The 13724-nt window shown below is 42.3% G+C and overlaps 1 protein-coding gene across 1 annotated transcript in view; it reads left to right on the top strand.

Moving 5' to 3' along the window:
• The first annotated feature begins 1275 nt into the window (after positions 1-1275).
• LOC117882592 overlaps positions 1276-13724 on the top strand; it is a 353010-nt gene continuing 340561 nt past the window's right edge. Inside the window, 1 exon segment of the mRNA XM_034781083.1 lies at positions 1276-1719. Within this exon segment, the coding sequence (XP_034636974.1) occupies positions 1507-1719 (213 nt within the window). The 5' untranslated portion in view covers positions 1276-1506.

Genomic DNA, 13724 nt, shown 5'->3' with positions numbered 1-13724 from the left:
TGTCTCTCCTACTCACCTTCATCAGTGTGGAAAAATAGGGAAATATTGGCCGTTGAATAGTGACCCAGGTTGGACCCCTGGGAGCATGTTTCAGTCAGAATGAGGGCTCTTGTTTAGTAGTCTGCTTTTCCCCTCTATCTCATTATAGATGGATCTAGTCTACAGGTTTGTATTATGCCTTTCACAGTAAATGCTAGATTCTTCCACTCTTGCTCCACAAATAATTTCATGAGTTTCAATAGGATTACTACTCAATGTGAATAAGTGTGACAGAACTGAACCTTAAAGATTTAGGTGCTTGCAGTACTTTTACTGAATACTTTTACTGAATAGCTGCCACTTGGTACTTAGAAGTAGCTCAAACTCACTAATTGAAGTCTTGGCCACCAGATCCTTTTACATTAAAGAAGGAAATATCTGCAGAGGACATCAGAGTTTTCCCACAGCCTTTCTGCAAGTGGCCATAGGCTGTCCACTTTCCATCTGAACATCAAGAAGAAGAAGCAGGAAGAAAGCAGAATTGAATGTCTCATCTGAAGGATGGATATTTCCTTTGCTAATCGCTAAAGCTACCAAGACAATTAGCCCTAATGGCCAAAACGAAAAAAAAAATACATTTGTTATTAGTACCACTGAAACAATTAAATCTGTTTAATTAAATTAACAATTAAATACTGCTACAATTAAATCTATATTTCTCAAGCCATTTACTAAGATGTAGGCCATCAAAAGTAAAATAAGTGTGTCTTAAAGTGTTCTTAGCATATACAAATGAATGCTGTCTCAAGGCATAAATGAACTCCTTAACATTTAGCTGGAAAATTGCTTGGTTAATCTCTAACATGTTTTGTTCATTTTTTGGCCTATGGAAGGACCATTAGTTATTTCAGAATGTCTTGGCCTCTTTCCATCTGCGAGCCCTCATTTATTCTTTTGAAATTTGTAGCCTTCACAAGCTCAGCATCTGCAATATCACAGACAATGAATTACTGTGGCTACAAGTCTCTGGATTAAAAAATCCTCCTCCGTAAGAACATTTCTTGCAGAAATGGGATTTGTTCTGAGGAAGCACAATTGTCAAAAAAAAAAAAAAAGGTTTCAAAGATAACAGCTCTTTCCTTTTTCTTTTTTTCTTTAAATGAACAAGGGAGTACTGATGCCGGGGACTTGCTCTTTAAATAAATGGAATCTTTCTCTCCTCTCTTGGCAACGGGCAGGAGTATTCTTGTGCTGTATGACAAGGCTCGCTAGCCAGTGCTATATTTATCTTGTAGCTGTACACACATTTGCAAAAGGTCGCTCAATAAGAAAAAGGCAATGATCCAAGGGAGTTTAAACTGAAGAAAGTTTCTTCCACCATAGTCTAAGTTTTGGGTTGGCTTAAAGGCAAGGCTACATACTTTTGGAAGCTCAGAAAATATAATTACTGATATGAAACAAAAAGTTCCCTGAGTTTTCTGTGGAAAGATCAGGACTTTGTCAAGGAGGAAAAATATCTTTGATAAAATGGAGTTAAATAGGTGCCCAAGTGCATCAGTAGAAGAGGATCAAAGACAAGGGGATGGGGAGGATGCTACTGCTGATGCTGGCAATTGTGTTGTCAGTGAAGAGCTGGATCTGGTACAAATGTATCTTACCTGTTTACCGGACACCTACATGAAAGCTAAATTCACCCTGACAGCATACCTGGCATGCTGGTTAGTTCTGAAACTCTGCAAGGTAAGAGATTTAGTACTAATCTATTGGCATTAATAGTTAACTTCCTGAGTGCTGAGAAGACAAAGTGAGCAAAGCCACAATGCTGTAGAATCTGATAGTCTGAAAGGACAGCTATGTGTACAATACAGTCATCTTAATAGCATCTTAGTAAAAGGAGAATGCAAGTATTTACAGTGTATTCAGATGGCTGTATTCAGAAATGCATGCTGCTTACAACTGAAAAGCACATAGGGAATACTATTTTAGCACTGTGAGTCGCAGTACACTGATCAACAGTTGCTACCCAACTTTCCAACATACTTTATCGAACAGATGGAAGGACTCAGAGGTACTGTATATTAAAGCTAGCCTTTGCACGAGAGGGGGAATCACATTGTAACCCTCTAAAAATACAGAATTCCTCTCTTTATGCCATCAGACACTATCACTTTACCAGCTAAAACTGAATGGATAGGAGAGGGGCCACCTTGGATTTGATAACAGTGTAAGAAGCTGCCTGTTTCTAGTGGTATTACTGTTTGCTTTTCTTTCCATTTTGTGCTTAGTAGCACACCATAAGTGTAATTCGAACAGAATGAATCGTTAATTCACACTTCATTCATTTACAACCTAACAAGCCTTATAAATTGTAAGCTCCAAACGGGTTAGTAACAGAACCGTGGTATTCGGGAACATTACTGTGGAATGTCAAAGTGAATCAGCGATGACTTCATCATATGATTTTGTAAAGAATTTGTGGTTTGTGCTCCTCTACTAAACATATACTCACTGTAATTTATTGTATGTGGATGTGATACCCACTGATAAATTGTAGAACCGTGTAATGAATTGCATTATTTCTTCCTATCCTTCCAGAAATTTACACTGTCACTTAGACCTAGGACAGGTGATATTCAGTCCTGCACAACTGATGATTTCAGGTCAGATATTTTGTGATTCTTGGGGGTTAGACACAAAGCTACAACAGTAAAGTTTTAGTTCAGGAAGGTGATGCTTAAAACACTGGACTACAATTCAGGACATCTGGGTTTAATTCCAGCTTTGCCATAGACTTCCTGTTTGGCCTTGGGAAAATCACTTTGGCTCAGATTTTTAAAGGTATTTAGAAATGAGTATTTAGAAAGGTGTTGCAACCAGAGCACAACAACAATGCCTAATTGCCTCTACAAATCTGGGCCTTACTCTCTGTGCCTCATCCCCCCATCTGTAAAATGAGGAAAATCCACTTTCTTTCTCTGGTCTATTTAGATTGTAAGCACTTCAGGGCTGGATTGTCTTTCTATTTATATAGTGTCTAGTAGAATGGGGCATTGACCCGGTTGAAGTTTCTAGGCATTACCACATCACAAGTAATACATCAACATACTTTGTAACATTTGTATCCATTTCTATTCATAAAAATATTCTTCTACTCTACTAACATGTCACATTGAGAAAACAGAATGTCCTGACAGAATTTAATATGCCCTGGGACTGTAATCCTTTGGAAAATGTTCACGCTTCTAATAAATAGAAAAAGATTAGGACTATGTCCAACATTTTGTTTTGTTTGGTTTGTTCTCTTACAGAACAAAACAAGAGCAGAGGGGTGTAAGTCTATCATAAATGTACCCTGGGCTCCGATGACTGTAATATGAGCATCTCACAACACCCCAGTGAGCTAGTGAAGTACTATTAGCCCCATTTTATTGATAAAAGTTAGTTAACATAGCTATGCTGGTCAGGGATGTGAAAAAAAAAAAATCACACCCTGGACTGACGTAACTATGCCAAGCTAACCCCCAGTGCACACACAGCTATGGAAGAATGCTTTCATCAACATAGCTATGGTTGCACGGGGAGCTGGTGTTCCTACACCAATGGGAAAACCCCATCTATTGGTGTAGGCTGTGTTGCCACTACGGGGTTATGTTGGTATAGCTACAGAGATGTAGCTATGCTGCATAGTGTCTGTAGTGAAGATATGCCATGAGACACAGATAGGACAAATGACTTGTCTAGGGCAGTGGTCTCCAAACTTTTTTGATCGTGCACCCCATCACTAAAAAAATTTTGAGCACGCCGAAGGGAAAAAAAAAAAGAAAGGCGGTCGGCCTCCCGCCGAACTGCCCAAGAAAAAAAAAAAGCTGCTCGGACTCCTGCCCGAACTGACGAAGAAAACAAACAAAAAAAGTGCTCCTCCTGCCGCACACCCCCCAGGATCCTCTTGCACGCCCCCTGGGATGCATGCACCCCACTTTGGGGACCACTGGTCTAGGGTTACACTGGAAGTCTCTGGAACATGAGGGAATTGAACCTGGGTATCCAGAGCCCCCAGCTAGTGCGCTAACCATTGGAACATCCGTTGTTCCTGGGTAGGTGAATGATAGTGACAAAAGATTGGTTATATGACTGTGAGGAACTGGCCAGGTCCCTTCACTTTTCATTTCCAGACATTTTAACATTTGGGAAGCAGTAGAATTTTTCTACCTAAAAGTAGTTTTTTTTTGGTGGGGGTGTTAACTGGACTCCACTGAAATATATTTTACTTAACTCTGAGGAATGAAGACCAAGATTTTCAAAAGCACTTTGGGTGCCCAACTTGAGACAACTTAAAGGGGCCAGACTTTCAGAAAGTGCTGAGAACCCACCCTCTGAAAATCAGGCCTTTTAAGGTGCCTCACATTAGGCAGCTTAAATTATATCACTAACTCCAGGGTTACTACTTTGACCAAGATATTCAGTATTTAATAAAACATTAGGGTTTAACCAGCCTGATTAGGTACATTTATAACTCTCAGCCATTCATATCTGCCTCCAAGATTCTTGTTTTGTGGAGGGGAGGGCAGAGCTGACCCCTTATGATCCATCTTGCTTTAATTATTTCCAATACTTCTTGCTTTAATTTGGGCCAGAAATACCATAACAGACATTGTGATATTCCCACACTTGATCTTCTGGGTGGAACCAGGAGGTGCAGAGAGGCAAAGCAATGAAAATGAAAAATAATGGAGAGCAAATTTGAACACATTGAAACCTACAGAAAGGCTTGGTTCAAGTTCATTTCCCATTCTGGGCAGAGGTTCAGGCCAATTTTTTTATGAGCAGTGTAAATCATTGAACGTGTGCCTGGAAGTTCAACTTCTCCTCCCCCCCCCCCCCCCCCCCCCCCCCCAAGATATTTAATATTCAGCAAGCCGTGTCTCAGGTCCAGCTCCAATCCACAACCAATATGTTCATAGAGCACAGGCCGTGCAAAGGTGATATACAGAACTAGTATGAAACGTCCTTTATAAAGGCAGGGAATGAGCTAGCCAGAAAAGCCAACAACATCCACTTTATATAGCCACATTTCCTAATACTGACACCCCTAAAAAAAAAACAAAATCTTTGTGCTCAGGAAAGCTGGTCTATGAAGCAGACTTTATAGATATAAGAGAATTCTCAAATGATGGCAGCAGCCAAAAATATGCATTTTCTTTCCTTTGCATTATTAACTTAGGCCCATTTCCTGCAATGAGCTCCCCACAGGCAGACCCCATTACCACTGGGGCTCTGTGAAGGAAGATAGGTCTGCCTGCATGGACCGCGTTGCAGGATCACTTCTGTGACTTTAAATAAGTACAAAATACTGTCTACAATTGTAAATCACTAACATAGTACATACCTAGCCTTAAAAAAAAAAAACTATAGACAATTTAAAACAAGGTGGGTGAAGTAATAACTTTTATTGTTCCAACTTCTGTTGCTGGGAAGAAGAAGCTTAAAATGAAGTGGGAAGTCAACAATTGGCAGGCAGTAGGCTGCGTTATAACTTCTTGTAATGAGCCATACAACCAGTCTCCGTCAAGTGCATGGTTTTTCGTGTCTAGCAGAGTTAAGAATTTAAGGTCCCAGGCTCATCTTTTGAAGGTGTTGTGGAAGTTTCCTTTTAGGACAAGGATTAAGGATATGTCTACACTGTAATTAAAAACCTGCAGCTGGCCCATGCCAGCTGACTCGGGCTCAGGCTTCATTTTAGGTGACCTCCTAGAGGATGTGTGAAGCCCTTATGCTTAACAGTCTGTCCCACCATGTATTTAACTTGGACACTCTGGTTAGCTTCTCCAGACCTTAGTAAGAGCTCTGTGAAGCTTGAAAGCATGTCCCTTTTACCAACAGAAGTTGGTCCAATAAAAGATGTCACCTCACCCACCTGGTCTCTCATATCAGCTACAAAACTGCAAACAATTTAAAACAAAGTATTTTAAAATAATTTCCTTCTGTACTTACTGCCACCACATGATTGGAAGGTTCTATGCTTTTCCTGGACGGGTTGATAGCATTACAGACACCTAATCTTAGGAGCTCCATTTCTTCCGCTTTGCTGGGTGTGATAATGGCACACTTCTGCCAGAAGAAACACTGAACTAGTCTTGATAGGGCATAAAACCTATCTGGTGATGTTTTAAGTGCAATTATTTGTGATGTCTTTAAAATAAAGAGTTGTTATTTGTCCATACTTGATAAAAGTGGGCAAATATAACAGCATTTAAGGCATGAAAGCAGCATAAAAATGCTGGAGGACCCCATCAAGTGGCCCTTCTCCAGATTTATATTGGGTTAATGTCACTGATTTAAAGAACCAGTGTAAATCTCTGAAGGGAAGACAGAGGAAGACGCTCAAATAAGCGGTTGTGAATTCAGGCTCTGTATTATGATGTTTGGAAATTTGCACATGTGCTAAGGAAGAATGCTGCATAATCCAATGAAGAAGCCACTCCTCTTCAGTGAAATCTAGCTTCCAATCACACCCAGCCAGGCTCCAATGAAATGAACGTGGTGTGCAATAATGCAGCTAATAGCATAAGGAAGTGCAAGCTGTCCCTCCGTCTTGAACGTTGTGAGATCTAACAGGTGCATACAGAGCATTTGCCTCACCAGATGAAATGGGAAAACAAGCCCCTCTAACTCTCAGCTTCACTCTTGAATAGACTCGGGGAATACCTACAGTCAATGTATGCAGAGTTGTAGCCATGTTAGTCTCAGGATATTAAAGAGACAAGGTGGTGGAAGTAATATTACCTCACCCACCTTGTCTTTATAGAATCAATATAGAATTTTAGGCAATGTCACCATTTTGATTATGCTAAGTCCACACAGCCTGTCTTTTTGATCATACCAAGAGAAAATGGAAGTCATCTCCATCTTGAGATCCTCTTTAAACTTATTTAGCAAAAGGTAAAGATTACAGTATTGGGCATCAGAAAACCTACCTGGGATAGAGGAATCTAAACAACTTCCCATGGTTAAGACACAGGATCTGGAGTCAGGCAACACTGGCTCTATATCCAGCTGTAGAGAAATCTTCCTGTGTGGTCTAAATCTATGCCTCAGTTTTCCCATCTAGAAAATGGTGATGATATGATGTGCCCCCGAGAAGTGTTGCAATGCTAAATTCAGTACTAAGGCACTTTCAGATCCTTGAATAGAAACAATAGAAATGCAAAGTATTATTAAATAAGCCCTTGGCTTACAAAATAGGAGGAGACAAATTTAGGAGACGTGGCCTCACTTTTGGAAACTACAGAAGCAGCTGACCATGAGTACATTTGACTTTTTAGCCTTTTCCCATAGTAAGACACTTTACTCCTACAAGGAGGACTAAATGCTTTACTAAAGAACATTAATTGTATAAGAATTAAACTCCCATTCCTTGACCCATTTGGGTCTTCCTGCAGAGCTAAGTTTAAAAGGACAAGAAAAAAACGTATAGTATGTGGAAACATTTTAAAAATGTTTCTTTGATGCCAAAGCAGACAGACAGCTTTTGTGCTCTCACAGAAAGTTTAGGGGTGGGGCAGGCAGAGGGGACTAGTGTTGTTTCCAAGTAAACGTTTTCTTTTTTATATTAGTTGCTATAATATCATTTATAAAATGGCACTCACTGTTTTGACACCCAACTTTCCTGCATAAAATGAAGGTTCAGTCATTCTTTGCTTTTACAGACAGCTGCTACTCTAATCATTCCTCACTTCAGTTATGTTCCTGAAGAGACCTTATATATTCACAGTAGTAAAAAATGCCTAAATGAAAGTGCATAAAAAGTGAATATCAATGCATAGGAAACAGGTCCCTGCTTGGGAATTTGGTCATACAGTGCTGGCAACCCAAGACTTGTGACTTGATGGTAAAGTCCCAGCTCCTGAAGCCAAGGGATTACATAAGAATCTTGGCTTTCACTTAAAAAAAGGAAAAATAAAGAAAAAAAGTTTTTAGCTCTCCTGGCTGTGGAGGAAAGCTTGGAACTATGACACCTAAAGCTCTAGAAACAAAAAGGCAAATAGAAGTACCCCCCCAAATTTTAAGATCCCATGATTTTTGAATGGTTGGCATTGGCAATAATCGTGTAAGTGGTTTAAAGTCTGGGCCAAATATGGAAAGCTAATCCCAGCTCATCTGCTTCTGCACTTTGGGTTTTTTTCACCTACCCAATCTGAGTGAAAAATACTGGAATACATTTGTACAGGACTCTGAAAAACTTAAACCATTTCAGAAATTAATTAGAGACCCTACACCAACGTCATAAAATGCAGACACAATTTAGCAGGAAGTGAAGAACAGCATGCCAAGCTCAATGTGCAGGGGAATTTATATCAGCAGAATGTAAAGGGAGCAATGGACAAGCTCCTGAAACAAATAAAAAAAAAAATTAAACTGGTGCTGCTGGAAGCAGGCCGAGACACCAGGGCACACTTGTACAAAAGGAGTCCTGGGATCTTTGATGATCAGTGTGATACGGTTTTTCATGTCATTCAAAAGACAGCATTTCCAACAATGTAGTGTCCCATAGCACCATATTGCGTTAATAGTGCCTTAAAGAAAAGAGAGCCATCTTTTGAATCACCACCACTTCCTGCAGCATCTAGGTATTCCTGGAAGGGTCTAATACAGCCTGGGACAGAACAGAATGATAGCCCAAGGTAGCAATATCTGCAATCATAGTACAAGTGAAGCTATTCTCATGGTATTTCCAGTCTAGCTGAAGCCAGCAAGCATGGGAAATATTGACAAACAGCTTGTTCTTATGGGTTTTTTAGCCTAGTTGCCAACACCAGGAGATTGGTACAAGATCATAGATTCATAGAATATCAGGGTTGGAAGGGACCTCAAGAGGTCATCTAGTCCAACCCCCTGCTCAAAGCAGGACCAATTCCCAACTAAATCATCCCAGCCAGGGCTTGTCAAGCCTGACCTTAAAACCCTCTAAGGAAGGAGATTCCACCACCTCCCTAGGTAACCCATTCCAGTGCTTCACCACCCTCCTAGTGAAAAAGTTTTTCCTAATATCCAACCTAAACCTCCCCCACTGCAACTTGAGACCATTACTCCTTGTTCTGTCATCTGGTACCACTGAGAACAGTGTAGATCCATCCTCTTTGGAACCCCCTTTCAGATAGTTGAAAGCAGCTATCAAATCCCCCCTCATTCTTCTCTTCTGCAGACTAAACAATCCCAGTTCCCTCAGCCTCTCCTCATAAGTCATGTGCTCCAGCCCCCTAATGATTTTTGTTGCCCTCCGCTGGACTCTTTCAAATTTTTCCACATCCTTCTTGTAGTGTGGGGCCCAAAACTGGACACAGTACTCCAGATGAGGCCTCACCAATGTCGAATAGAGGGGAATGATCACGTTCCTCGATCTGATGGCAATGCCCCTACTTATACAGCCCAAAATGCCGTTAGCCTTCTTGGCAACAAGGGCACACTGTTGACTCATATCCAGCTTCTCGTCCACTGCCACCCCTAGGTCCTTTTCTGCAGAACTGCTGCCTAGCCATTCGGTCCCTAGTCTGTAGCAATGCATGGGATTCTTCCGTCCTAAGTGCAAGACTCTGCACTTGTCCTTGTTGAACCTCATCAGGTTTCTTTTGGCCCAATCCTCTAATTTGTCAAGGTCCCTCTGTATCCTATCTCTACCCTCCAGCATATTTACCACTCCTCCCAGTTTAATGTCATCTGCAAACTTGCTGAGAGTGCAGTCCACGCCATCCTCTGGATCATTAATGAAGATATTGAACAAAACCGGCCCCAGGGCACTCTGCTTGATACCGGCTGCCAACTATACATGGAGCCATTGATCACTACCCATTGAGCCCGACGATCTAGCCAGCTTTCTATCCACCTTATAGTCCATTCATCCAGTCCATACTTCTTTAACTTGCCGGCAAGAATACTGTGGGAGATCGTATCAAAAGCTTTGCTAAAGTCAAGGAATAACACGTCCACTGCTTTCCCCTCATCCGCAGAGGGAGTTATCTCATCATAGAAGGCAATTAGATTAGTCAGGCATGACTTGCCCTTGGTGAATCCATGCTGAATGTTCCTGATCACTTTCCTCTCCTCAAAGTGCTTCAGAATTGATTCCTTGAGGACCTGCTCCATGATTTTTCCAGGTACTGAGGTGAGGCTGACTGGCCTGTAGTTCCCCGGATCCTCCTTCTTCCCTTTTTTAAAGATGGGCACTACATTAGCCTTTTTCCAGTCATCTGGGACCTCCCCCATCGCCATGAGTTTTCAAAGATAATGGCCAATGGCTCTGCAATCACATCCGCCAACTCCTTTAGCACCCTCGGATGCAGCGCATCCGGCCCCATGGACTTGTGCTCGTCCAGTTTTTCTAAATAGTCCCCAACCACTTCTTTCTCCACAGAGGACCAGTCACCTCCTCCCCATACTGTGCTGCCCAGTGCAGCAGTCTGGGAGCTGACCTTGTTCGTGAAGACAGAGGCAAAAAAAAGCATTGAGTACATTAGCTTTTTCCACATTCTCTGTCACTAGGTTGCCTCCCTCATTTAGTAAGAGGCCCACACTTTCCTTGACTGTCTTCTTGTTGCTAACATACCTGAAGAAACCCTTCTTGTTACTCTTAACATCTCTTGCTAGCTGGAACTCCAAGTGTGATTTGGCCTTCCTGATTTCACTCCTGCATGCCTGAGCAATATTTTTATACTCCTCCCTGGTCATTTGTCCAATCTTCCACTTCTTGTAAGCTTCTTTTTTGTGTTTAAGATCAGCAAGGATTTCACTGTTAAGCCAAACTGGTCACATGCTATATTTACTATTCTTTCTACACATCGGGATGGTTTGTTCCTGCAACCTCATTAAGGATTCTTTAAAATACAGCCAGCTCTCCTGGACTCCTTTCCCCCCCCATGTTATTCTCCCAGGGGATCCTACCCATCAGTTCCCTGAGGGAGTCAAAGTCTGCTTTTCTGAAGTCCAGGGTCTGTATTCTGCTGCTTTTCTTTCTTCCTTGTGTCAGAATCCTGAACTCAACCATCTCATGGTCACTGCCTCCCAGGTTCCCAACCACTTTTGCTTCCCCTACTAATTCTTCCCCATTTGTGAGCAGCAGGTCAAGAAGAGCTCTGCCCCTAGTTGGTTCCTCCAGCACTTGCACCAGGAAATTGTCCCCTACACTTTCCAAAAACTTCCTGGATTGTCTGTGCACTGCTGTATTGCTCTCCCAGCAGATATCAGGGTGATTAAAGTCTCCCATGAGAACCAGGGCCTGCAATCTAGTAACTTCTGTTAGTTGCCAGAAGAAAGCCTCATTCAGCTCATCCCCCGGTCTGGTGGTCTATAGCAGACTCCCACCATGACATCACCCTTGTTGCTCAGACTTCTAAACTTAATCCAGAGACCCTCAGGTTTTTCTGCAGTTTCATACCAGAGCTCTGAGCAGTCATACTCCTCTCTTATATAGAATACAACTCCCCCACCTTTTCTGCCCTGCCTGTCCTTCCTGAACAATTTATATCCATCTGTAGTGGGATGGACACCCACTCCTGCCTGGGAAGGGTTAAAGCAGTCTGCCCCAGGGCGTGGGGCTGTGGAAGAAAAGACCTGGGCTGATTGGGGGAAGCAGCTGCAGCTGGGCCATGCCCCAATCAGAGCCCAGCTGGCCCTATTAAGGCCAGGGCAGCCCCAAGCTCAGAAGTCTCTTTTTGCCTTCAGAAGGAGAAGGGCCTGGCTGTAGGGAGCTAAGATAGAGTACCTGGATGGAGAAAGGCTGGGGAGCTCTAGCCTGGAAAGCCCCAAGCTGCGGCCTAGTATTAGGCCAAGGGGTACTGGGGGTTGCAGAGGGTAATCCAGGTGTAGGCCAAAGCAGCAGGTCCAAACCCTCCTTGCCAGTGATGAGTAGGCTGATACTGCAGTCTGCCCCAGGTGTGGAGCTAGATGATGACTGGCAGTAGCCTGATACTGAGGTGAGATGGGATTAGTGGGTGGGGGTTCCCCTGGGAGAGGAGACCCAGTGAGTGTAGGTACTGCCAGGGGGCAGCACCCAGAGCAAGGGGCACCGGGGTCCTGGGAGGGACATGGCAGCTAGTAGGAGGACAAGGTGGATTACTGGCCTGCAGAGGGTGCTTTGGGCTGGATTGAGCTGATTCCCCGAAGAGACCAGCAGGAGGCACTGCAGGGGTGAGTCAACCTCTTATACCATCCATGACAGTACTCCAGTCATGTGCGTTATCCCACCAATTCTCTGTTATTCCAGTCACATCATAGTTCCTTGACTGTGCCAGGACTTCCAGTTCTCCCTGCTTGTTTTCCAGGCTTTTTGCATTTGTGTATAGATGAGTATCTGAAGTGGAACTCTATGGGTTGCCTATCACTATTCTCTACTCATATGCTATATGAGGGGATATTCCAAGACAAACTTGAAGTACAGTCTGTGATGACAGGTAGCCTTACTGGAAGGGAGAAAGAAGATAGATGATTTGATGATCAACAATTAAGAGGATGGATGGACTTGTGATTAAGGCACTAGAGTTCTGTGTTCCGCTTCTGGCACTGCCACTGATTTCTTGAGTGACCTTAAGCAAATGATTTAATCTCTGCCTCAGTTCCCTATCTGCAAGATGGGGGCAGTACTTCCTTTCTCCCATTCTTAGTCTCATTTTAGACTGTATAGCTGTTTGGGTAAGAAAATGTGTCGATGTGTACATACGGTGCCTAGCACAATAGGGAGCCCATGCTTGGTTGGGGGCTCTAGGTATAATACAATGAGCAGGAGTAGAAATATAAAGGATGCTTACCTGTTAGCAAGGAGGAGGAAGTGGAATTTAGACAAAGCTTCTAATTCAGGTTACTGGGGTAAAAGTCATCTAATACTTAAAGCGGAATTTCTTAGGACAACATATGGAGGGGAGGAAGAAGGGTGATGAAAGGAGGCTTTAGCAACAGTGTATTGCATGTTCTTTTGGCTAAATTGTAAGCTCTGAGAATACCAAAACCAGGTGTGTAAGACTGATAACAGGGATGTGCTGTATGGGTAGGATGTGAGAGATTACAGGAGGTGTCGCTAGACCACTAGGGAGAAGTCAGTGTCATGGAAGGTCAAACAAATCAGAATTTGCATAATGTACAACTTGGAAATAGTTTCAGCAATAAGCTTATGAAAAAGGTGACTTCAGTGGGAGCAAGACTGAACCTCTCCTCACTTGAGAAAAAGGTTAGCTACAGAATATATTATACTTGCCAACTTGGACAGGCTAAGTTTGAAACTCAAGATGTGACTGACTGCTATAGTGTACTGAAACGAAATCTGCAGAATCGAAAGGTTGTTTTTCAAGCCTCATTTGTTTTCAAAATATGCAATCCTTGGAGGTGGATACTTTACAGGAAGTTGCTTGTTGTTTTTTGCAGAATATCAGAATTAGACTTGTATAAATTGGCTTTTTTAAAAGTGTAACATTGCTGTGATAATGGTAAACCGTAGTCAACGAAGGAAACTATTTCAAAAGGCAATGGAAACAGAGAAAAATAAATGGAAAAAGCAGATAGCTTTGAAAGCTGCTTTAAGCAAGTTTCAATGTTGTGGTTTTTTGTTTTTGTTTTTAACTTATCCCTGTAAAACTAGTTTGGTTTTAAATTGAATGAGGTATATTTATTTTTGGAGCTTCAGGAGTTGCATATAGAGCTAATCTGCTTCCACGTCCTTCTCCCAAGACCCCACCTATTCTGCTTTTGCCCTTGTAGCTCTT

This window comes from Trachemys scripta, chromosome 9 (assembly GCF_013100865.1).
Source record: "Trachemys scripta elegans isolate TJP31775 chromosome 9, CAS_Tse_1.0, whole genome shotgun sequence".
NCBI classification, from domain to species: Eukaryota; Metazoa; Chordata; order Testudines; family Emydidae; genus Trachemys; species Trachemys scripta.
This window is presented reverse-complemented; position numbering and strand designations above follow the sequence as displayed.